This window comes from Erithacus rubecula (assembly GCF_903797595.1).
Source record: "Erithacus rubecula genome assembly, chromosome: 4".
Classification (NCBI taxonomy): Eukaryota; Metazoa; Chordata; class Aves; order Passeriformes; family Muscicapidae; genus Erithacus; species Erithacus rubecula.
In genome coordinates, this window is record NC_136686.1 from 3,573,222 (window position 1) to 3,598,299 (window position 25,078).

Below are 25,078 nucleotides of genomic sequence, written 5' to 3' on the forward strand. Positions count from 1 at the left end.
ATACTGAACAATGTTTCACCTGCTAACCAACTTGTAGAAAACTCCTTAAGAAACATCCTTAGTAAAGATTATTTGCCTAGAGAAATGCTTCCTGAGGTGTATGTTAATCACTTATTAGCCTGCATGCTCTGCTTCTACAGTTTGACAGGTGTTGTGCAGTATTAGATAGAGGGCCTGAAATCCTGAACATTACTGTATTTGCACCTGCTGCTACCTAGCCAAACATGCAGTTGAAAAATAAATTAGGGGTTTTTTTTTTATTTTATAAGGCCTCTTTTCCATAAGTGTTTGGTGTTTATGCCCTCAATTCATGAATTTTATGTAGGCTTTTCTATGGTAGTTCAGTGTTTTATTAGGTAGACATGAAAGATTGTTCTCCAAAGGGCTTTTTTGTTTTTAATGTATTTAAAACCTGCTTCTAATTAAAACATAATTCATTGATGAGAGGGCTGCAGGCATACAATTAACTCTTAGCAGTTTTAGCTTGTATTTTTGTCTAAGACTGTCTCCCAACTCGTCCATCTTCCCCCACCCCTCAGCATTAGGAATCTGGTTCAAGTACTCTGCCTATGCATGTGCATGTTCTTGAAGCCTCAGCATAATCACTAGTAAATATATAAATATTATCATTTTACTGATTACAAACTGTAGTCTCTTAGTTTCTGAATGAAGTCAGATAATGATCATTTATGCCTAAGCACTCACTAGCTTTTAGCATGGCATTTGAATGCAATTATCCATCATAATGAATAGCAAAATAATTGTCACATTGGATGAAGAGTATTTTCTAACACAAAAAGCATTGTAATTATTAAACTGTAATAATTGACAGTTGCCACTATGAAGCATGGAGAGTATGTTCCCTAAATCAAAATCTTCATAATGTAGATCTTATTCTTTCTTGTAAATGCCTTCTGATTTCCAGACAGTCATGGAAAGCAGCATCAGGCAGAAAGGGCAGTAAGCTAAGGGTTAGGAAATGCAGGGTTTGCTCCTCATTGTGCCATCAGCTTGGCTGTCAGAAATGCCTGTCTTTGTCTAAGAGACTTGGGGTGAATCAATTGAGTGTGCTGGTTCAATGTCCTTGAATGAATCTCCTGCAGAGATTATTTCCTGTCTGTTTGCTGTCTTTGATTATTTTTTTCATTGCAGTGCCAAAGCATGAGGACAACTGCAGCAGTGCAGTTGCATTTCTGAGAAATCATCTCCTTTTAATAAGAGGGTTTTGCATTTTCATTTCTTTCTTTAGTAGAATAAAGCCCTGATGCTTATAAATGGGGGTCCTGCTTTAGGGAATATTACTTTCAAACTTTATAATTTTTATTTTCATGACCTGTAATGTTTGTGTTTTCATACATCTCTAGCTTGTCATTTCTCCTCAGCATGTTTTTTTCCTGCTTTGTGTTGCTGTCATTACTGTAATGCCCCTGACATTATTGAAATGTTTGCAGGAGTCCCTCTTCTTCCCACTGTTTTAAAACTGACATTGACTGGGTAGCACTGAATATTCTGTTTTGTTGGGAGCTGTTGTCATCTGCAGTTGTACTATTTTAGTTGCAGAGTTTGATGTAACTAATGTGCCTAGGGTATGAAACATTAGGCCATCAAATAAATTTAGATGGTCTGTTACTTAATTTCTGTCAGACTTGATGGATTTGGACAGCTAGCTGGCATTGTGTGCAGAAGCTCGGACTGGTGATGTGATGATCACATACAAATTCACAGCTGACTGACCCCTCAGTTGGATTTTCTTGTAGATTCTGTGGGTGTTTTTTCCTAATTGATTTGTACTGTGTGTTCCTTCAGAATCTGCTCGATGATGTGGAAGAATTCCATGAGCGTGCTCAAGAAGCTATGATTGATGAGGTCCCAGACTCTTCCAAGCTGCAGGAGCTGATAGACATGGGCTCTGGCCTTTATGTTGAACTTCCTGAACTACCAAGGTTGAAGCAAGAGCTGCAGCAGGCACGGTGGCTGGATGAGGTGAGGTCCACCCTGTTGGATCCCCAGAGGGTCACCCTGGATGTGATGAAGAAGCTGATTGACTCTGGGGTGGGCTTGGCACCACATCATGCTGTAGAAAAAGCCATGGCTGAACTTCAAGAGCTGCTCACAGTCTCAGAGAGGTGGGAGGAGAAGGCCAAGGTCTGCCTGCAGGCCAGGTGAGTGTTCCTTCCCAACTGTTCCTAGCGGTCACATACTTCTGTGTTTCTCATCCTCTTTTGATAAGTGTGATGAAAAGTTGAATGCTTGAAGCTGTAGTTGGCTGTCAAATTTATGGCTTTAGATGACTGGCATTTTGAGAGAAGGCTGGAATTGGGTTTTTCTTGCTCTAGACCACGCCAAAGCATGGTGGCTCTGGAGGGCATCGTGAATGAAGCCAAGAACATCCCTGCTTACCTGCCCAATGTGCTGGCACTGAAAGAAGCCCTGCAGCGGGCTAGAGACTGGACAGCCAAAGTGGAGGCCATCCAGGTAGGGCTTGCAGCAGGGACTGCAATATTCTGCTTCCTCTTCTATTTAGATTTATTCCTAGCACCTCTTCTCACAAAGGTGGCCTGAGGAGAAGCCCTGTTATGGCTCTTAAACGTGCTTACTGGAGCTTGTGGACTTGATTTTCTTTTTGTGCATTTGTTTCCCCACTGGCTATCCAGTTTCTATTTCCCTTCCTTTTGTGCATTTCAGAGTGGATGTAAAAGCTGGCAAATTCCTTATGATATGGTATTTGGTTTTGGAACTGTTGAGTATTCTGTCACTGAAAATACTTAGCTGCAGCAGAGGATGCTCTCAGGTTTTCAGTTTTGGATCTGGCTGTGGAAATCTTTTTCGTTTTTTGTTTTCTCCCTAAAATATTATAAGATATAGTGGTGCTGGTGGTCAGAGTTTTCTGAAAGAGATTAATTAGTTCAATAACCTCCTTTTCTACTAGTCTGCATACCTAACTTGTTCCAGAGTTCTGTGATGTTTCTGGGTGCTGATCACTGAACTAGAACTGCTTATCTTATACCAGGTACTTGTTGGAAGTTGAAGTGAAAATCCCAGTTGATTTCACATTAGTCCCTATACCACTCTTGCAGTTAGACAGACAGCATTTAGATAAGTGTCTGGAAATGGAGTGTTTCTTACTAAGCCAGCTGGCCATGTCAAAATAACAATTAAAAGCTGTATGAGAGAATTGATTAAAATAACAGTGGATTGAAACACTGCCCTCCTTTCCTTTCCTATGGAACTCTCTTTTAGGCAGTGACAAAATAATGTATGGCTTGAAATTAGACTGGCACCTGATCTAATAGTTGAATTGTTGGCTTAGAAAAATTTCTTTCACCCCAGAATGGGAGCAACTATGCGTACCTGGAGCAGCTGGAGAGCTTGTCTGCCAAGGGCCGCCCCATCCCGGTGCGCCTGGATGCCCTGCCCCAGCTGGAGTCCCAGGTGGCTGCAGCTCGGGCCTGGAGGGAGCGCACAGGAAGGACCTTCCTCAAGAAGAATTCCAGCTACAGTCTGCTGCAGGTGAGCAGCACACACTTCCATGGCACAAGAGCACACCTCTCTGGCAGAAATTGGTCCTGATGGCTCTGTTGTCTGGAGGGAAGAGCTGGTTCAGTTACACTGCATTACACCTCCTTTCATATTATAATTTCAGCTATTATCAGGTAGAAAGCATCAAAAATGCAATCAAATGCTAGTGTTCAAATGCTAAGAAAATAGGTGTTTTATGGACAGTTTAACTATAAGAAAAATTGGTCAGCTACTGTTTATTTCACTTCAGTGGATGTAGTGACTGTCCTTGTTTTAATAGAAATCAATAAGTGTTTGAAGATGTATCATATCTACTTGACAGGCTTCCCTTTTCTAAGGAAAACAGTTCTGGTTCAGCTGCATTCTCAGAGGCTGTATTTTTCATTCTCTTATGTTGTTAATTCTCTGCAGTTTGTCTTCACTTTCAGTGAGATGTCCAAATACAGTCAGAATCCTCACTGACTTTCCCTACTGTTGTGTGAAGTGCAGTAATTTGATTTTGTGTCTCGAAGGGGGCACTGATGTTTAATGTTTTCCATGGGATTTTCCCTTTGCAACTGCATCACACTACTTTTTGTTCACTTTGTGATACTCTCTAGAGACAGCTTCTTCTCTATATTCTTCTGCCAAACTAGTTATTAAATATGTTCTGGTTTTGCACTTTCCTAAATGTAGCAAGTTGAGCTTTTTTGTATTGAATTTAATTTGCTAGGTTTTATATTTAAGTATGTATTCTAACTGGTCATGATAAGTTGAAGCTTTATTCTTGTTCTTAAAGGTGCTTTTCAACCTCTCAAGTTGATTATAGCATACTTCTAGAGGTATTTCAGGCACCACATTGCTGATGTAAATATGAAATAATTTTTAAGACTTGATTGATAAAGACCCTTGAAATCCTTGAACTGTGGATGTCTGACTGCTTGTAGTAGTTTGGTTAGCTGTATATGTAGTCTGAGTAAATTCTGTTATTAGAAAACACACAGTGGCTTTTAGTTTGACCTGTCATGTCACTGGTTGCTGATTACATTCCAGTTCCATAACTGAGGTACTTCTCTCCTTATCTGTTTGTTCTTTTTTTTTCCAATCATTAGTTGACAGGTATCAAAGGGATTAGATTGCTGAGCAGTTCTTGTTTCCTGGTGACACTGTTGTCATTCTTTGATGGGATGTTCTGGGCATCCTTGGCTCTGACAGGATAATTTCCTTTTCAGGTTCTGAGCCCTCGGACTGATATTGGTGTTTATGGGAGCAGTAAGAACAGGAGGAAAAGGGCCAAGGAGTTGATGGAGAAGGAAAAGGAGAAAGAGCTTGACCTGGAATCCCTGAGTGAACTGGAGGATGGGCTGGAGGAGGCCAGGGATGCTGCAGCTGTGGTAAGGAGCAGTGAAAAGTAGCGTCTCCTTCGGTGTGGACTTAGGTCATCTCTAATTGTAGAAATTCCAGGGAAGAACTGATCAAGGAATTTCATTGAAAAAGATACTTCATCATAGGGTGTTTGACACAAGAATGTAGCTCAGCTTTAATTGCAGTGAAAATGGAAGCCCAGTTCAGAGTGGAACTGCTGGTATTTGATACCATTGGGTATGTGTAAGACTTAAATGCTCTTGGGTTAGTATCTGTAGCTACTCATCTAATATTAACATTAATTTAAATGATGTGGAAGTCATGAGGTGCAACTCTGTTTTAACCAGGACCAACACAAATTTGGTTAGGTCAGTTTTGTGGTCAGCCTGCAAATGCTTGGTTATAGACACTAGACTGGAGGCAATGTTTTATTTGGTTCTTCTTCTTTGGAGGATGTTCATGAGAAACTTTGTAGATATTGAGAAGGGTATCTAAAGTTTACATAGTATCTCTACCAGAAGGACTGAGGGAGTAATGGACAACTGAGGAGGAGGTATCTTAAAAAAAGTTTTAATTAGATCACACAGTTTCTGAATTTAGGGCTAGTTTTAGTTCTCTTGATCTGTTTGGGTTGGCTGTTTTGTTTCCTTTTCCTTGGCTGTGAAGGCTGTGACATGTTCTGTCCTTGCTGGGCAGGTGGCCGTGTTCAAGGAGCGGGAGCAGAAGGAGATTGAAGCCATGCACGCTCTCAGGGCAGCCAACCTGGCCAAGATGACCATGGTGGAGCGGATCGAGGAGGTGAAGTTCTGCATCTGCCGCAAGACGGCCAGCGGGTTCATGCTGCAGTGCGAGCTGTGCAAGGACTGGTTCCACAGCGGCTGCGTGCCCCTGCCCAAAAGCAGCTCTCAGAAGAAGGGCTCCAGCTGGCAGGCCAAGGAGGTGAAGTTCCTGTGCCCCCTGTGCCAGCGCTCGCGCCGGCCGCGCCTGGAGACCATCCTGTCGCTGCTGGTGTCCCTGCAGAAGCTGCCGGTGCGCCTGCCCGAGGGGGAGGCCCTGCAGTGCCTGACAGAGCGAGCCATGAGCTGGCAGGACCGGGCACGGCAGGCCCTGGCCACCGACGAGCTCTCCTCTGCCTTGGCCAAGCTGTCCGTGCTCAGCCAGAGGATGGTGGAGCAGGCAGCGCGGGAGAAAACGGAGAAAATCATCAGTGCGGAGCTGCAGAAGGCAGCAGCTAACCCTGACCTGCAGGTAGGGGTGGGAGTATCTCACTGTTCATTCTGCCTCATCTGGTGTGTTGAAAAACCTTGTTTTTCTTGGAGAAGTGTGGGGGAGATGGGAGGGCAGTGAAAAGCTGAGGAAGTGAGTGCTCCACAGGTTTTGTCTGGCTTCTGTTGGGTACCTTGCTGCTCCAGGAGCAGGTCTTGTTGCTCTGTGCTCATTGTCAATAGGAGCTACTGAAAATACTTGTTTAACAAACATTGGGTCAGCTGTAACAGCTGGGTATAGACCTCAAGATGTGTAAAACAGTTGCTGCATTTTTTTCCCATTTTTTTCCCGTTTTCCTCTTTACAGAATCCGCATTTCAATGTTTATAATTTCTTGTGGATTGTCATTCCCAGGCATTTGGTGTCTTGTTAGTAAATTTTAGCAAGGATGTAGTCAAACACCATAATTCCATAGCTGACCTCTTCACCTTGAGAGTGATGCTGTGGTGAAGAAGCTGTAATTTGTAGCACTGAAGAGCAGTATCCAGATCTTTCTAGTCACTATTATTAAAAAACAGGTAATCAGAATCTAACAAAACCTTTTACGTGGATATTTGCCTATCTTTTTTCACACCTTGCTGTAACTGGTCTCTTTTGTCATGTCCAGACAGTTATCCTCAGGCCAAAAGAGCCACTGTTTCATTTGTTAATGACTCTTGAGGTTTTTACAGTTTTTTTCCTGGACATTTTATTGTTTAATTTCCATATTCCACTTTTTTTTAGGGACACTTGACAAGTTTTCAGCAGTCTGCCTTTAACAGAGTGATAGGGAGTGTGTCTTCATCCCCACGGCAGACTTTGGATTATGATGATGAAGAGACAGACTCTGATGAAGACATCAGGGAGACATATGGCTATGACATAAAGGTAAGTAATCCAGAGTGATTTGTTTGCACGGGATTAATACAGAGCATCTATCTTTCATTAATCCATTTTTTTTCAGAATATTCATTGTATCTTAAGTTTTGTCATGTTTTTATGCAAAGTTTTCAAAGTCTTGTTTGAATTCCTCTTTTAGTGCTGAGGAAAAAGATACACTTATTGAAGGGATTTGTATTTATAACACCCTGGAGGATGAACATTCTTTATGCCCCATTCAGAGATACCACAAGTAATAAATACAAGTATATATATGGAGAGCTCTTAAAAAGTTTTTGCTGCAACAGAAAGATTAGCCTTCAGAAACTGCACGCTGTGTAAGAAGTTTCCTGATGTCAGAGCTTTCCTTGTTCATGTTTTCATACCTTTCTCTTCATTGGGCCCTTGTGTAAAGCAGGTATATGTGTTCCATTTTTGAGTGTATAATTTTTTGAGACAAGATGTCTGGATTGTGTTGTAAAACCAGTGTCTGGATTCAGTACAGAAATTGTAACTGCAGTTCAACTTTTGAAGTATTTTATTAGAGAGGAACTTCCATGAGAAAAGGCAGTTGTGGAGAAAACCATGTATTTTCAAGGTATTGAAATCTTTTGAATATGTACAGACAAACTTGCAATGCCACAGTTTCTTCTTGAGCAGTTTTCTTTTTAGTGGTAGTGTCATCTCTGCCTTATAATATGGTACCTTTAGAGACATGTAAGTTCTTCTGAGGCAGATATTCTCATTTATAGAGGGACAGCACATTCTCCAGCTATGATTTGCAGTCAGACTTTTCAAGCAAAATAATTTATTATGTAGGCTAAGAGAGAGCCTCTTTTCATCATGTTGGCTTCTGAAAACCATACTTAAAGAACTGCTGGGTGAGGAAACTTGTCAAGTGTTTTTCATGCACTAGCTGTACATATACTGACCCATCTCCATAGTTCATTTCATTTAAGTAGGGATAGAATTTTTGCCTTTCTTGGTCTCTCTGAAGGAGTGCTTAGGAGAAGGGCTTTAGGAGCAGCCGACTGCTCTGTCTTAGTAGAATTTACTTTGAAGTAGGTGTTTCCTGGTTTCAGATGTTGCATGTTTTCTGTGGCTCTTTTTCAGGACAATGCCAGTGTAAAATCCTCCAGCAGCTTGGAGCCCAATTTGTTCTGTGATGAGGAAATCCCCATTAAATCAGAGGAGGTGGTGACACACATGTGGACTGCTCCCTCCTTCTGTGCTGAACACGCCTATTCCTCTGCTTCTAAAAGCTGCTCTCAAGGTATTTGCTTTTGTATACATTAAGACAGAATCAAGGTAGTCTTAGTCTTAATCTTAGAGGTCTTTTCCAGGCTTAATGTTTCTGTCTTGGCTCCTGTCTGAAAGGTTCCAGCACACCAAGGAAGCAGCCTCGGAAGAGCCCGCTGGTCCCTCGCAGTCTGGAGCCCCCTGTGTTGGAGCTGTCCCCTGGAGCAAAAGCTCAGCTGGAAGATCTCATGATGGTAGGGGATCTGCTGGAGGTGTCTCTGGATGAAACTCAGCACATCTGGAGGATTTTACAGGCCACTCATCCGCCCTCTGAGGAAAGGTTTCTTCATATCATGGAGGTAGGCAAAACAAAGAAATATTCTGGTGTGGAACAAAAATCTCACTACATTTTGTTGGTGGATTTACATAGATATGATATTGAATAGTTGAGTGCTTAGTTACTTGCCATGTTTGGATTTCACCTGGAGGGAGTAGTAGATGACAGAAAATAACAAAAAATGTGATTCATAAATTCAGTTCTTGATCATTCATGCCATAGCCACACTTAACCATATGTAGAAGAGTGTTCTCATGTGCAAACCTTATTGTTGAGGATAACAGGTTAAGGGAGGAAACACTCTTCTTGATTATGCCTGGAAACAGCTAATCTGCAAAAAAGTTACAGGAAACAGGAAGATGAAAAATTACACTTAGCTTTTTATAACATGATACCTGTATGTTACTGCACTTTATTACTGAGGAAAACATGTTTTGATAATGCAGACAATAGGATTCCTGATCTTCCTCAGAATATCACATATCAATTTTTATTTTGATATACTGTGAAGATATCCTGATGGCTTTGCTCAGCTGCCAGTGGATCAGACAGGTTTAATCTGCTGACTCTGAGGTCTGGTCAAAAATCACTTAGCTGCATTGATGCAGAGGGCAAGGGATGTGTGCTGGAAGAGGAGTCAGCTGCTGGGTGAAGAGCTTGATTGGAACCCATTTTTTTGTCAGCTGTAGTTAAGAGCCAATTTGACCTTATGTAGTTATGGATTTGATGATGGCTTGTTGGGTTACTGAGCTGCACAGGAAGAACCTGAGCCAAGGAAGAACCACCATCCTTTTGGTGGTGTGCAGTAGTACAAGATGGAAGGTTGCATGCTGTGAACATATTAATTGGTGTCTCATTTTCTGCATGCCATCCATACACAAAGGGTGAGTTTCAAGTGTTGCCAAACTGCATGATTTGGAAGTGTGGAGTATAAAACTGCCCCTGCCTCCCAAGTACTGCTGCTTTACCATCTTTCAGCCTGAAATGCTTAATGTGCTTTCAGTGTAATGGTTTTGGCTGGGAGCTGATTGAGGAGTGGTTTGAATGCCAGCAAATAACAATTTATAAATAATAAGCCAGTCTGTTATATTAATAGTTAAGCAAAGCTTTTCCCAGAGGAGTGGGGTGAGGAGTGTAAAGTGTGTGTATATTACATTTCCTGGTTAACCTTTATGAATACTTGCTTGACCAGAACTGCTCATTTTGTACTGAACATATTCTATGTCTGTTTTCATAGAAAATAAGTAGACTTGTGGCCAACAATTTTGAGATTTTGTTTTGGGTGGAGTAGCTATATTAAGTAACGTACAGTAAACAATCTCTTTACTAGCTTGTAGTATGTTCTTAATCTATTAATAATTAAGGTTAAAGTATATATCTGCATTGACTGAAATCAAGGCAGTCCTGTTTGCACAAGTCAATCTTTCAGGTATAAATGGGACTTGTCACTGAATGCTACCTGCAGGGACTGAGCTGGCCTGTTTTAGACCTCACTTGTGATCTGCCTCTGTTATTTAGGAGCTCTTGGTAACAACAGGATATTTACACTGTCTGCCAGTTTGGAAGCTGTTCAAATAATGGATGTTGCTTCCTCTTTTTGCTTGAGTTGAGGGTACAGTTTAAGAATTCATCAATTAGTTTTTCTTAATCTCCAAAACAGCAGTTTCTTTCTCTCAAAAACAATTACAGGCAAGACTGACCTCGGATGAAAAATAAGCAAGAGCATCTAACAAATGATTAATCTTCTCAACTTTTATTAAGAACAATGGGAAAAGGGAATTGTAATTATTGCTTATTTTGCCTTCTTAGCCTTGCTGATAATTTACTTTTTCCACTGGGTATTTTTGGCTGGCTGTACTTCGACATAGTTTATAAGATTTATGAATTTTTTATAGTATGGTGAAAATGAAGATAAGTGGGTTTTTATTTAGAATTTGTAACAGTATGTTGTTGACTAGATTTCTTTATGCCATATCAGTATAAGGGTAGAGGTAAGTACATTTCTCAGACCTCAGGTTTGCAGGAAATTTGTATTTGAGTACAATATTTATTTTCTTCTGTGAAGGATGACAGCATGGATGAAAAACCCCTAAAAATGAGAGGGAGGGACTCTGCTGAGAGGAAGCGGAAACGAAAACTGGAGAGAGCAGAGCAGTTCTTTGGAGATATGAAGCAAAAATCTAAAGAGCTGAAAAAACTGGAAAAACCCAAGAAGAAGAAGCTCAAACTCACCATGGATAAGACAAAGGAGCTGAACAAGCTGGCAAAGAAACTGGCTAAGGAAGAGGAGCGGAAGAAGAAGCGAGAGAAAGCAGTTGTGGCCAAGGTAGAACTGGCAAAGGAGAGCACAGAGAAAAAAAGAGAGAAGAAGGTTCTGGATATTCCTTCCAAGTACGACTGGTCAGGAGCAGAGGAGTCAGATGATGAGAATGCTGTGTGTGCTGCTCAGAACTGCCAAAGGCCCTGCAAGGACAAAGTGAGTTTCCCCTTAGTTCTGTCACAGGCAATTCTGTGTTAAGTCACAACTCCCGTGCCAGGTACTACTTGAGTTGAGCAGCATGAGAAACCAAAGTGATGTACTTAGAAATTCTAACTAATTTTTGTTTTTTCTACAGCAAGTTCAGCTCAAAGTTTGTATCGAGTTTAGGTGTTCTGACATGTAGGACTTAGATATATACAAGACACTGTTTGATAATGCAGTCTAAGAGGGTATGTTTGGAGACTCTCACCTATGCTTAAATATCTATCCCTGAGCATTTTAAATGTGTTTTAGCACGCCTCCCTTAATCTGAGGAGAGCTGAGTCATCTTCCTCAGGAGCAGTAGAGTGTTTTTGTATTAATGCAGTGCAAGGATGCAAGAGGGAAAAGGTTTGTTGAAAGAGTTATTTTTGATTAAACTGAAGTAGCTTGTTTAAACAAGCTCTGTAGGGGCATCAGGTTTTTTTTGGTGGCTCAGGTAGGTTTAACAGAAGATATTTTTATAGGAACTGTGCCTGTCTGTCCTTCCTTGTAACAGGCAGTGTGCTGATGTGCTCTCTTGCAGGTGGACTGGGTGCAGTGTGACGGGGGCTGCGATGAGTGGTTCCATCAGGTGTGTGTCGGGGTCTCCCCAGAGATGGCTGAGAATGAGGATTACATCTGTATAAACTGTGCAAAGAAACCCCTGCAGGGAGCCAGCAGCCCTGCCCACGCCCCACCTCCTCCCTTCTTGCTGAGCTACAAACTACCAATGGAAGATCTCAAGGAGACGAGTTAGCAGCTGCTTGATGCTCAGAACTCGTTGGGAAATGGACCTGTGAACCCTTGAGAACGAGAGGGCAGGAAGCTGATGTAGCCCCCGAGCTTCTCTTGCAAGGATGTACAGATGTGCAGTGGAGTTGGTCTGTTCCTCACAGCTGGCTTCCTTCCTGCAGCAGGAACGTCAAGGCACAGTGGCACCGACTCATCTATGCAGACACCGCCTGATGAGGAGCTCCAGCCAGTGTTTCCTGACTTGAGTGTTTCCATCTTTGGGTGTGGCTGTTCCTCTCAAGGACTGAGCGAACTCGAGGCTGTTAGATTAGACACCTGAGGGTGTTAGAAGTACATGTTGGCAGTGGAGCTGGCCTGGAACTGGTGGGCATAGGCTGGAGCTCTCAGACTTACCAGGTTACCCTAAGGAGGTGATGTTTGGAAGTTCTCTTTCACCTCTCCAAGCCAACCCAGTGTAGAGCAATGTCTTGGGAGAATGAAATTGCCTCCATATCCAGGCAGCTAACACTACACTATAAGGGTGGGAGCAAGTGGATGAATTTCTTTTAATTTCTCTTTGTAGCTAAAGGGCAGAGGAGCTCAATCTCAGAAATTAGCAAAGGTTCTGTTTACCAAAAAAGAAACCCAATTCTACTCCACTAGGCAATTTATTTTTTTCCTCAGTGGGAAACAACCGATCTTCCTGTCCTGAGGAGGACCAGAAAGCATTGATAATGTTTAGCTAGACCAGAACTTGGGAAGAGCAGAGTGCTTCCCTTTCCACAGGGATGCTCTCTCCTGTTCTAGGCTTTGCTTAGAGTTCTGCAGTCCTGCACATTAAAGTTGTGTGGTGCAGGATGGAGCTGGCAAGGAGGTACAGCACCCAGGGCACAGCTTCTGAGATGTGTACCCAGGGATGGGAAGGAAAGAAGACAGCCCACTTACCTCAGAGGTTATACTGACACGTGCTTCTGTGAAAAGTTTCACTTACAACTCTTTCCAGTATCACCAGGCTATGGGCATGGCCTCATGTGATAGCAGCGAGCAGTCTGCAGATACTGTTCACAGTGCAAGCCCCTCCCTGCTGGCTTTGCTGGATGTGTACCAGTGTACAATCAGCAACAGTTCTTGTTTGAAGTTGCCTCTGGCTTTGCCAGAGGACCAGAGGGCTTGGGGTCATCCTGGGTGACAGTTGTTTTAGTAAATCCATTTTTAAAGAAGGACTTGTTTTTACTTTTTTCTAAATGTCTCAGACTACTGACTTGTTCTATAAATAGATTATTTTTCTTTGATTTTTTTATACTTACCACTGTTAACCAGCAGCACAGACAGAGGTTCACAAAGCAAAAACCTGCCCGTGGGCTTGGGTTTTTTTACTCCATTCCTTCCTTGTAGTACAAGGAATTAGCAGTTACCTTCCCCATTCTAGCTTGACCAGCTGCCTGTGTTTAAATAGGTAAATACATTTCATGTGCTACCTTTGTGTTTGGGTTTGTTCCTGTTAGTGGGGCATCTGGGCCTTAATGACTCCAGTGGATGCTGGCCTTGTGTATGTGAATGTCTAAAGTCAGCCCCTGGGCTGTCTTGTCCCCCTCTCCACTCGCTCCCTATTGTTTCCATTCTTCTGCAGTTCTAGGAGTGTTGTAAGTAGTGTCCAGTCTTACTAGGAGCTGGATTGGGATTTAAAGAAATATTGACAAAAACAAAAGTGTGCTGTCTTGACTGTTTTGTGTCCCTTCTCTTGTTCTCAAATATTTGGAAATTTATTTATCTGGCAGAATTATTCATGCAAAAGAAAAAAAAAAAAAGAACAAACCGACTCAGCTCAGGTAGACAGAACTTTGTTTTCTTCTATAGTAGTGTGCCTGCTACCTGGGAAGAGAAAAATGTGCAAAAGAAATAGGATGGAGGGCAGAAGATCTAGAGTCTTGGGAGCTTTGAGTGCAAATTGGACACAGACTTCTAATTCCTGCTCCTTAAAGACTTAATGTGGTGTTAAAAGCAAAAGCAAGCTGTGGTTAAGCATGTGGCTGAACGGGCACCCTAGCAAATTTAAGAGTGTTATTTGTTTACTTATTTATGAAGGAGTCTATGCTTTGGGTAGACATACCCTCTTTTTGCCTCCAATTAGTTTTTTTTTTTTCCTTCTCAATGTACACTTAGTTTTGGTAAACTGATTTAGACAGTTGTTACTTTTCCTTCAAGCTTTATCTGATGGTACTACATAAATGTTTCCCTATATGGAGTGGATAAACTATCTGTCACAGATGTTTAATCGTTCCAGAAGTAGACTAGTACAAGATTTCTTAAAGAATCCCAGTGTTCTGTATTCTTTCCTGACTCCTAGAATTTGTTAACACAACAGGGAAAAAATATGGTTAGCATCTCCTGTTAGCATATCCTGATAACCATTCCTGCGTTCTCTGTCGCGATGAAGTTGTTGTATGTCATTACCATCAACTGGAAAAGAGACCTTGGAGTAAACCCTCATTGCATGTTCCTGTTTCTCTGCATAGAAGGTGTGGTGGAGAGTGTTACAGTAGCACTAGTGACAGCAAGATGGAAACCAACAGCACTACAATGCAACTGTGGTCATTCTGCTTGTAACAAGCACAGGAAAGAGAAAGCAACAAAAAGAAATGTGTGAATCATGTGCTGAAGTCACATTTTTAGTAGCTGTTTTTATGTAGCCACACGGAGAGCCTCAGTTCCACTGTTGGAAGGAGGTTGCCACACTTTCTTCTGGTCACAGATGTCTTGTCTGCTTTTGGATAAGGTGTTCATAAACTGAAGACCATTATTAGCTTTACATCTTATTGTTTTAAGCTTGTTTTTTAAGAGCGTGATTCCTATCAAAGGATTGCTGATAGTATGAACTTATGAATAAATGTTAACTTTTGGAAAAACCTGTAGTTAGTGGTTGAAAAACCTAAAGCTACAGCTGTGGTATTGTCTCCAGATCCTAGAGGTTTGGGTTTTTGTAAAAGCATATGCAGGGAAGCCAGCCAAAGCCAAGATAAAATTGTTTTTACGGGTCTGCTACAGCTGTGAGAAAACTGTAATGCTTTGGGGAAAAAACCTCAATACACAAAAAATATTAGCTCATGTATCTAGAAAGGTACATGTCTTAATGCTACAGTCTACAAAGGCTACTTGCCACTGCTGCTGTTATTTCTTTTTGTGTGTCTACCACAAAAGGTCAAAGAAATTACCTGAGCCATTGTGAGGAGCTGAAAATGGCCAGGGCTTGAGGTGTATAGCTTGTACAAACTATGTGTTTTCAGGTTTTTCCTGCAAAAAAACAGGGCCTGGAATTTGGCTGCTTTGCTTGCAGAGAGATAAATGTCACTGCTGACCTTCAGTACCATTGCCTTCAGGATTTATGCTTTTGACAGATCTGTAGCTGATTGCTGGTGCAGCCTGAACCATTGGTAATGAAGACTTGAGAGGTAATATTGTTGATATGGGAATAGTCTGAAGGGATTGGAACACAGTCACACAGCATAAGGTAACAGGCAGTTGTCTGTTACATCAGCCACACTGGGAAGTTTGCATTGATCTTTTCAGTTTTTAGAATGGTAATTTGGGTTGGGGGTACTTCTCAAGGTCATCTGGGTCAACCTTCTGACCAGAGCAGTGCTGACTTCAAAGGTAGGTGAAATTTTTCAGGGCTGTGTCCAATAAAATTTTGAGTATTTCCAAGGATGAGCATTCAACAACTCCTCTGATTTCCCATTTGTGTTTGTAGCATATTCAGTGCAAAATGCACTTGCTGTAATGTGCCTGTTGCCAGAGTCTGGCTCTAATCATCCATCTCTAATCATCCATTAGGTAGCTGGAGAGTGCAGGTCCTGCAGCCTTGGTTTCCAAGCTGAACAAACCCAGCTCAGCCTCCCTTGAGCCATGACATGAGCTGCAGCCTTCTGACAGTCTTGGTGGTCCTTGTTGCAGGTTGGTCAATGTACTGAAGAGCCCAAAACTGGGTGTGTTACTCTAGGTACAGCTTAAAAATGTTGATTACAGGGAGGAAATAACTTCTTCAACCTGCTGCTCATATTTTTGCTGTGCAGCCTCCTATGGGACTGACCTGTGTAACTGCAAGTGCTGCTGACTCCTTTTCATTCTGGCTGCTGTTAGCCCCAGGTCTTCTGGTTTATAGTTTCTCAGATGCAGGACTTGAATTTTCCATCAGCACATCACTTCAGCTAGGAAGGATCCAACTGAGTGGGAGTTCTCCTGTGTTTTGGGCTCTGCTGCTCCTGTCCTTTGCCATCATTGGTGTCATCTGAGTGTTCTCTGTGCCACTACCTGGGTGGGTAAGCCAAAACACCTGAGGTACTGCACTTGCAGCTGTCCATATCCAAGATTTCAAATTGGTGACTGCTGAAGCCCACCCCATTTTTCACTGCCATTGTAGGTTGTCCATCCAGTCCCTGAGTGTATTTTTCCTGTAAGTCAGAGTAAACACTCACTGCTCTCCCCTTGTCCATAGAGCTCATCGTGGTGTCTGTTACCAGTTGCCTTATCCCTCATGGGCATGGATGTTGGTTTGAGGAGGATTTGTTCCATCTTTCTCCTCCCCATTAAAATGGGCATGATGGACAGAGGATTCATCACTGATTCATGATCTGCCAAGGGAGTTGATCTTCCTGTTTTTCCTAGGGTTCAGATGTTTTCTTAGGGTTGTATCAAGTTTCTTCGTATCAGTCCTGAAATAACTGTTAAAAGTGCTGTAAGAAGTTGAGTGCCCTGGTCTGCTAAAAGCAAGATTTGAGGCTTACTCCAGTAAAAAAAAGCAAGGAACTCCTTCACATCCTCACCAGCTGTGATCACTAAGAATGTGTTTGGTCAGCCTGCCTAAACCAAACAGGATCTCTGTTTGGAGCATCAAGGCAGCAGGGAGGTGCAATAAATCCAGCCCTTATCAGCATTCCAACTTTGGGAGAGTGATAAATGTGTGGGGCAGCTGGAAACTGCACAGAGAGACATGGGGGAGCATTGAGCTTTATCATGGATGGCTCTGTGCAAGTGAGTGTTAAGTTGTAGGTAAAGGAAATTAAAGTAGTAAGGACTTACTGAAAAGCCAGTAAGGAGCTGTGGTCTGAATGGCTTTGAAACAAAAGCTTTGCTGCAATTAATAGTTTTAATCTATTGAAATAGATTAGAGGGGCATCGTGTCTTAACTGGAGGCTTTTCAGAGGTCAGTGTTTGGTAGTTGTTGTCACCCCCCACACCCCCCAAAAAGGCATTTAAAGCCCAGTGCCAGAGGGAGCTGCTATGGGTGTTTATATCCGAGGAGAGCAGCCACCTCTGCACACAGGTCCTGGGATGATGGTTGGTGTCTCTGGCCATCTGGCACCTGCTTTTCCAGGGTGGGTGATAGGGCAGATGTACAAGGTCTGCATTCTTTTGCAGGTTGGTCCCCCAAGCCTGGGTGTGGCTGAGACTCCCCAGGGAGAACAAGTGTTTGCTGCTGCTGTGCTGTGACAGGAGCAGCAGAGCCCATGCAAGTCCATGCTGTCAATTTGAGAAATACAGTTGGAAATTGAGTTAATATAGACATGGTCAGTGTATTAGATAGCACTGCATCCCATTACTTCCTTTCCTGACAGTCTCTCAGGTCATCTACCTCCTGTAGATGCTTTAGCTTTGCCTAGAAACATTCCTGGGAGAGACAGTGGTTGCTGAGAACACCTGGTGGAGGAGTGGAACCATCCCTGCCTGCTGCTGCAAGGACCAGCCCAGGTGAGAGCGTGGTGCTGCTGCTGCTCTCACCTGCTGCCAGAAGGGGAGGCTCCATGGCTGTAACCCATTACCAGGTTTGTATTTTACTGATAAGGTTGGAACACAGCCCAGTTTCTCACTTCCTGGGCCTTACCATCTACCATGGCACTGGTTTCCTCTGGCTTCTGCTACCAATAGTCTTGGGATGGTCGGAGTCTGGAATTTAGGGCAGTTAGAGAGTGCACAAATCTGAACAAATAAATAATGGAGGAGTGCACTGCTGTAGGAAAGGTGTTCATAGGTTACAGGATTTTTTTTTTCTTGCTGAGCAATGTGATTGTAGGAAGCTGATGGATTCCTGTTTGGAGCAGAAAGTGGGCATGACCTTTGTGTAACTCCTGTTTACAGAGAGTCCTGCTGGACAGCAACACCTGAGATTTCTGCCCAGAGGAGCTCACTTTGCTGTGCCCTAAGCAGCAGCTGTTCTATGTCCCTGTTTCTCAGCTCTGGTGATCTCAGAGTAACAGGATTGTTTCTTGTGCTTTTTGCTTTCCTCCCCCAGGGTCTTTCCATTGCACCTTGGGCAGTCCCTGTTCTCAGGGAAGTGAGGCCAAAGGAAATTGGGATAAACTCCCTTTGCAGACTTCTGTTTTGGTCCTCCCAAAATGCTTTTCCTTGATCCCACCCTCTTAAGGGCTGCCTGGCTCCTTCCACAGAAGCTGTGTGACTGCTGACTGTACATTTGCATCACTAGGACCAGATTTGGGCAGCAGTAAAAACAGCTGTTTCCTGGTCTGCTTGTTTAAATCCATGGGTTCTGTTCTAGCACTAGGGTGTATGCAGTTCAAACCTTGTAGTAGGAACCTTTCAAGGTAAATCAGAATATCAAAGACCACTCTCCTTTTTCCTCTAGATCCCAATTATAGTGAACACCAAAATTAAAAGTTCCACTGGCTCCATGTTTTCAGTTAATTCTCCAGTTGAGACACATCACTGTGTCTTTTTTTTTTTTTTTTTTTTTTCTTTCCCTATGATCACCTTAAAAGCTTTGTATTTGGGCCATGACAGAGTTAATGAAAACACATTCCCAGCACTTGTCAGTTGACTGGCAAGCAGTGCCTGCCCCTCTGCATTAGCTTGCAGGGATCAGGAATGAAGTGCCCTCATCAAAAGGAGCTGTGATGCTGTGAGCCTCTCTGGCTGAAGGGAAGTAATGGATGTTCGTGGTGGAAGTACCTTGTGTTTGGGTGTAGTGCTTCATGTGACCTCTTGATCTAGTGAGCCCCCTGAGCATCACTGTTGGAATTCATGGTGGCAAAAGGGTGATGTGGCTTGGAATTTGATAGTCAAAAATGGCAAAGAGTGAAGCTCACCACCAGCAGCAGTTGCCTCCAAAGGGCTCTCAAGCTACCTTCTCCTTTTGCTGTGTGTGCAGTGAGACAACCCAGCCAGCCCAAATCCACTGAACCCTCTGTGCCTTGTGCCTGGCACCCCTTCCCTGCTCCACTCCTCCTCTTGGCTCAAGGGTTACCTTTCTGCAGGCATCAACTGCATCTATTTGGAAGCTGAAGGCACTTATCACTAGAAAAATTGCCTTAAATTATAAAAACTGACAAATCACCTTTTTTTTTTTTTTTTTCTTTGAGGAAAAATGCATAAGCCTGAAAGAGACTTGGTGCCATATGTTGCAACTGCCTACCAGAACAGGAATGACTTGTAGACAGGGGATCAGCCATGGTGTGAAGGTTTGTGATTCTCCCTTCAGGCAGAAATCCACCCACCTGGAAGCTGCCTGAAGGCTCTAGGTCTGGCTCATGTTATGTGTCAGAGCCCCACCAGGCACAGAGCCAGTTCTGGGAGTGCAGCTCCTTTTCTCTGTCTGCAGGGACCTCAGCAGAGCAGCCAAGGGCAGGTTAGAGAAGAAACCTGGCAGCACAGGTCCCTCTGCTTCCTCCTGCACTGCCTTGAGCTGCTGGTGACCAGAAGGGCAAAACAAGAGGCAAACTGCTGCTGAGCAGTGGCCAGGACTTGGTGGCTCTCACTCCTTGTGCTCAGGTGAGGACTGCCTGGGATGTTTTTAAGAGAGAACATCAGGCAGTGCAAGGATTTTTTAAAATTCTGCTGATTTTCTGATTTTTGAGGCTGGTAAAACAGAACTCATGTTTTATTTCTTTTGACCATTTTTTGAATGCCCAAGTTTTCACTTTGTCAAATTTTGCATAGAAAACTACTTTTTTGAGAACCTCTCCATCTGCCAACGGATGACTAGCTGATTATTGGATTCCTCCTTGAATGGGAACTTTGTACTCTGAGTAGTTACCAGCCCAGTAATCTTGAATGAAAATGTCCCAGAATGGTAACTTTGTGTTCTGAGTAGTTACCAGTACAGCAATTGTGAATTAAGTATCTTTTTTTGTTGCTGTTGTTCACTTTTTTAGATTGTTTAAATTAGTATGAACAGATGCTCTGAGATCACTGCCCAAATCTTGCTTGTTTAAAAGCAGATTATGGGTTTTGTGTCAGGAATAAGTTGACTACAGCCCTATCTAACCTCTGAAAAGTTTTTCCTGCCAGAACATCCCCCTTGCAGGCAGACAGGGTGCAAGGACTTGCAAATCCCTGCCCTATCAATGGCTTTGATGTCATTCTCTCTATGGCAGGCACTTTCAGACTTACATCTTCAACTCAAAAGAGTGTGCAGAGCATAAGCAAAGGCAATCAGTGGTCCCAATATACAGCTCCCTTTCTATCCCTCAGTTTACCCTGTGCCTAATCCTTTTGCTCATCCTATGCCTCTCACTTCTGGTCACTGAAGCACCACTGCTGGAATTATGATTTCCTTTGGTGTATGGTTCTTGATATGAAAACATCCTCCAGTTTTTCCATGGCTGCAACAACAAACTGATGAGTTTTAATTTCTTAATGCAACTATCAGCTTTCACATCAGGATGCCCATGACTAGATTTTGGAAGAGCAGTGACTTTTGCCCTCTCCCTAAAATGTGTTCAGACTCTATTCCTGCAGTTACTCTGCAAGGGTTTGTTCAGATTGCTGGTAAAGTGGGAATAGGAAAAAGGCCTGAGAATTGGTGGCACCTCATGGACTTGAGGGGAAAGTAGAAGGAGATGCTAAAAAAAAAAAAAATTCAGGTCTTCTTCAGGCTCAGGAGTTGTTGCTGGCTATTCAGCTCCTGTTTATATTATATTGTGTTTTATTATTTTAGAAATATATACATTAATATCTATACAAACCTGGGGACAGAAGTGAGGCCTCTGTGCTCTACTACAGGCCTCCAGTGAGGACAGGGTTCTTCCAGCCTCAGAATTCTGCTTCTTCAAGCCATTATTTGGAAGCAGTTGTTCCTTAGGGAGGCTGTCTCTGAATGAAGTTGTTTGGAAGGCTGCAGCAGGATCTTCTGTCATGCAGGCGCTGCAGGTCCTGGTTTTTTGCTTCTGTTCTGTAGTTTGAAAATGTATGTGCCTTTCTGGGGCAGAGTTTAGTGGCTCAAGCAAGAGTCAATCCTTTGTGCTTACTTTGGCTTCTTGCTCTGCTGAGCAGTCTCCAGGTTCCTCTAATGCGCCAGCCAGTGTCAGCCTCTATTTATCCCCTTTCTGTGCATAGTTGTGACAATTTTGTTCACTACAGCCATGGCTGCTTGAAACTGAACAACATTTTCAGGCTGAACAAGCCAGTAGCAGGGTGGTTATCAGATGGAGGAAATGCATCGTATTTGCTCTGGCATTTGCTTCCCAGATAATAGAACAGCAAATTGTGTTCCTGGAAGCTGGGAGGTGGCTCACAAGGTTGCATTGCCTCAACTCACGTGGAGGCAGTTTGTCCTGAGTGGTAGAGGAGCAGGGGGAAATGGAACTGCAGGGCACAGTTGCTCTCAGTGCTCAGCAAAGGACAGATATGGCTGATGGCTTTTTGTGCTGGGAGTACAAAGCAGCAGCAGCTCTGCCCAGGCCACTCTCCTGAAAAGACTTTTGGTGGTTTGGGGCATAATTCATTTTAAAGTAGCTGCTACTTGCACAGCAGAAAGAGGTCATGCTTGTCTCCCTGTAAACATTTTACTCTCCTCCCTTCCCCTCCTCATTCCTCTAAGTAGGTGCCTTTTGAAACCCTCTTCTTTTTAGGTTTGAGCCACCTCTCCAGGTGGCTGGAGGGTGGTGGCTTTGGAGGAGAGAAATCCAACACTTGTTCCCCATTTATCTGGACATAAATTTGGAGCAAGACCAGACCTGGAGTAGGTTCTGTGGTTCCATCAGCACTCCTGGGGTGGGCTGGGGCCAGTTCTTAAGCACATCTGTCCCCGACAAAGTGGAAGGACTGTGTTATGTCCAGAGGCTTCTGTTCCACATTTGCACAGCTGCTCAGTGCATGGCAGCCTGCCTGGATCTGGAGGCTGCTGCAGGAGCTGCTCTGGGGGCATTGCTGCAGCAGGGACTGTCCCAGTCCATGGTGGGTGACAGCCTGGGATGGGGCTGGGAGGAGTGTGGCTGCTGTGGCTGGTGCCATCACCAGCCCTGTGCTTGGAGGAGGTTGCTGCATAGGCAGCCTCTCATTTCACACAGTTTTCAGAGGAGGCCACCCACAAAGTACCCCCCTTGTGCCATCCTGGAGGCTGGCATGAGAGTGATGCCTGTGGGACAGGGCCAGCCTCAGAGCTGCCACTTGCCAGCACCTGTGGCACTGGAAGGTGCTCTGCAGCTGCCCAGGGGGGTTCAGCTTACATGATCCCAGCTGGCACCCACTGCTATGAAAGCTCTTCCCTGCTGCAATCCTTATTCATATCAATATATGTGTGTGTATCTATCAGATATTTTTAAATGGTGTTACCTCAGTAGAGCTCTGGATGAAGTTGTTTTCCTGTTACTACAGGAAGCATATTACGTAGGTTTGTTCCTTTTTAATATTTTTTCTGAAGATCCAAGTTTTTCCATTTCTCTTATATCTTTCTTGCAAACCTTTGGTAAAGCTTTGTTTCTGACTGTGCCTCTTCCTCCCCTTGCCTTAGTGTCTAAGATTTTGAGTGTAACTGTATCTGAGATTTCATCCTTTGCATTTTTCCCTTTAGATTTTTCATTGCCTCTAGTGGGTCAATTGAAGTCCCTCTCAATTTCTTTGCCTTCTGCCATTTAAAAAATATATATTGAAAGTGTCTTTTAATTTCTGTAGTCTTAACAGATCCTTTGTGGTATTGTTGGTTCTTTTTCTATTTTCTATAGCAAGATTTTTAAAAAAATCAGTAAAGTAACATCTCCTAGAACCATATGGACTTTTTCTTAGTCCACTCCAGAATATGTGTAAAGTGATGCTTTACTTTAAACATGCTTTGCTCAGGATTTTCCAGCTTGCTTTTGCACTTGTAGATTTAATATTTCCCTTTGCTGCTTATGTTTACACTGAACATTTGTTTTCATTTTTGGGTTATTGTTGTGTTCAGCACACTTATCTCACTGGGTGGAAGTCAAATAGTCTGTAATTGACTGTACATTTTCCTATCATAGTCTATTAGTTCCTGCCAATTAGCTTCTCCTCTTTTTGATAAGATTATTGCTATCTGTACACTGCAGTAATTGTGCTTACCAAGGGATATTCATGCAGTGGTGCTGAAGAATGCAAGAGTTTGACAAGATATAGAAGTAATTCCTTCATCAATCTCCTCTCTTCTTGCACCAATCTGTTGCACAAGGCAAGATATTATTTGTCTTTGCTGTTATTTTTAATCTCTGCATTCTTACCCTGTTTAACAGCTGCACTATTCACTGTGACATGGTTTCTGCACAAAATGGGATGTTTTTTGTTTCTCACCATATTGCATAATTTCTCTTCTGAAAGAGGAATTGTGGGAAAACCATCTTCCCTGGCTTTCAAGAACCACTGATTTGAGGAATGGAGCTGTTTTATTTGGACTACCCTGTTGAATTGCTGCAGAAGAGGAGCATCTCTGTGTGGATTTGCCTGGTTCCTTTCCAAACAATATTCTGTGGTAATGGCCACAGGTATACCATGTTTAATTAATTATGCACAATGGGAGGAAAATTTATTTTAAATCTGAAATTTTCATCAAATGACATTAGTTGCCACATTGTGAGATGTAGTGAATAAAATCCTCATATTTTCTTCCTTTTTCCTGGACTTCTGTTGTCATCCCCTTTTCAACCAAGGCATCTGTTGAGTTATTGCGTATTTGATCACTCTTTGGTTGAATTAATTCCTTATCTCTGCCTGCCTCTCTTCTATTTCCCTCTTTCTCTTGTGGAATGTCTGGTGCTGTGTGGATTTACCACAGATTCATGTGGTGACACCACAGTGTTTGCTGGTTCTTTCCCGTTTTTCTCTTCTCCCTCCTCTGACTGCCTGTATGTATTTTGCTGCTGCTTTACACACCTCATATGAGGACACTGACCCCAAACTCGTTATTTTTCCCCCTATTCTCTCTTCCCTCAGATTTATCAACACATGTAATAAAAACATTTTAAGACCTTGTTACAGCTGTAACATATCCACCATGAAGAGTATCCTGTTCTGTTTGCCTCTTTTATGGCCTCTAAGCACAAAGCTAATGTTATCATTACCTGCTGTAATCCCAAGACCTCCTTCTGGAGCAAGAACAGCTTATTTCTGTCATTTCTTATGCTGGGTGTGCATAACTGGGGCTGATTGTCTCCTTGCTATGAAACTTTTCATCTACTGCTTGACTGTTCCCATTGCAGTTTCCAGAGTGCAGTTCTGCCTCTGGGAAAGACCAGTGGCAAAGATCCCTGTGTGTGAGAGAAGAAAGTTTGCAACCTGCCAGATTTCTGAATGAGTCTGTTTTGGTTTTAGTAGGAAGCAGCAGAGCACTTAGCTGAGTTTATTTCCAGTTTTGCTGCCTGCCACTGCTGCTGGCCACAGCAGAGTCCTGGAAATTGTGGGTCAGGCTGCGATGCAGGACCTTGCTCTTTGCCCTATGCTGCTAAGGAGTAATGATTGGAGGGAATTCCTATTTTGTCTCTTAGCTCTTCCCAGCAGGTCTTGGGGCACCTGTGAGGGTGGTATCCCCTATTTCCAGGGTCAGAGAGGGGATGGAGAGAGTGGGAGCCGAGCAGTGCTGGCCCGGGACAGAGCCCGGCAGGGGGAACGAGCCCCTTTGCACCAGCCATGAAATCAGTCATGTGTAGGTTTTTGTCCAGCCCTGGGGGGTGGGGGAAGGAATGTGGGTTGGGCGAAGTCTAGGATTACACCACGGCTGAATTTTTTTTTCTTTTCCACACTTTAAATAGCCGGCACCTTTCGGTGCTGCCTTCGCCTCTCCCGTCGCCCGCGCCCCGACAGCGCCGTCAGCAAGGTAACAACACCTCTGCTCCCTTTTGCTTCTCCCTGCTCCCCCTGTGCCCCTCACCCTGCCTGGCCTGAGAGGTCACTGAGCATTTTTCTGCCTGTTTAATCATTTTCTAGCATGGAGAGGTCCTCCCAGTCCTTCCTTTCGGCCACTGTCAAATGCTTGCTGGTGTTTCTCAGTCCCCCGAGTGTTTTATGGGGAGAGATTGAAAATGTTGATTTGTCCTTTTTTAG

The 25,078-nt window shown here is 43.3% G+C and overlaps 2 protein-coding genes across 5 annotated transcripts in view; both read left to right on the top strand.

Annotated features, from left to right (window-relative positions):
* The window catches only part of KDM5A (lysine demethylase 5A), a gene marked incomplete at its 5' end in the record, with an annotated part of 41,185 nt that extends 27,576 nt beyond the window's left edge, over nucleotides 1-13,609 (top strand). The window contains 10 exons of the mRNA XM_079303093.1: nucleotides 1,807-2,162; nucleotides 2,337-2,475; nucleotides 3,331-3,510; nucleotides 4,731-4,892; nucleotides 5,560-6,111; nucleotides 6,852-6,995; nucleotides 8,100-8,259; nucleotides 8,364-8,584; nucleotides 10,628-11,038; nucleotides 11,607-13,609. Coding sequence (XP_079159219.1) covers nucleotides 1,807-2,162; nucleotides 2,337-2,475; nucleotides 3,331-3,510; nucleotides 4,731-4,892; nucleotides 5,560-6,111; nucleotides 6,852-6,995; nucleotides 8,100-8,259; nucleotides 8,364-8,584; nucleotides 10,628-11,038; nucleotides 11,607-11,819 — 2,538 coding nt within the window. The remainder of the gene's footprint in view (nucleotides 1-1,806; nucleotides 2,163-2,336; nucleotides 2,476-3,330; nucleotides 3,511-4,730; nucleotides 4,893-5,559; nucleotides 6,112-6,851; nucleotides 6,996-8,099; nucleotides 8,260-8,363; nucleotides 8,585-10,627; nucleotides 11,039-11,606) is intronic.
* Nucleotides 13,610-17,332: 3,723 nt separating this feature from the next.
* Nucleotides 17,333-25,078, top strand: part of LOC306800909 (sodium- and chloride-dependent GABA transporter 2) — a 37,708-nt gene continuing 29,962 nt past the window's right edge. The window contains exons 1-3 of one of the 4 annotated variants that reach the window (XM_079303387.1): nucleotides 17,333-17,613; nucleotides 24,523-24,680; nucleotides 24,787-24,851. In XM_079303387.1, the coding sequence (XP_079159513.1) occupies nucleotides 17,593-17,613; nucleotides 24,523-24,680; nucleotides 24,787-24,851 (244 nt within the window). In that variant the 5' untranslated portion in view covers nucleotides 17,333-17,592. Of the gene's footprint in view, nucleotides 17,614-19,440; nucleotides 19,574-21,967; nucleotides 21,980-24,522; nucleotides 24,681-24,786; nucleotides 24,852-25,078 lie in introns of those variants that run through there. The other 3 variants (XM_079303388.1, XM_079303389.1, XM_079303391.1) reach the window with 3 other exon arrangements.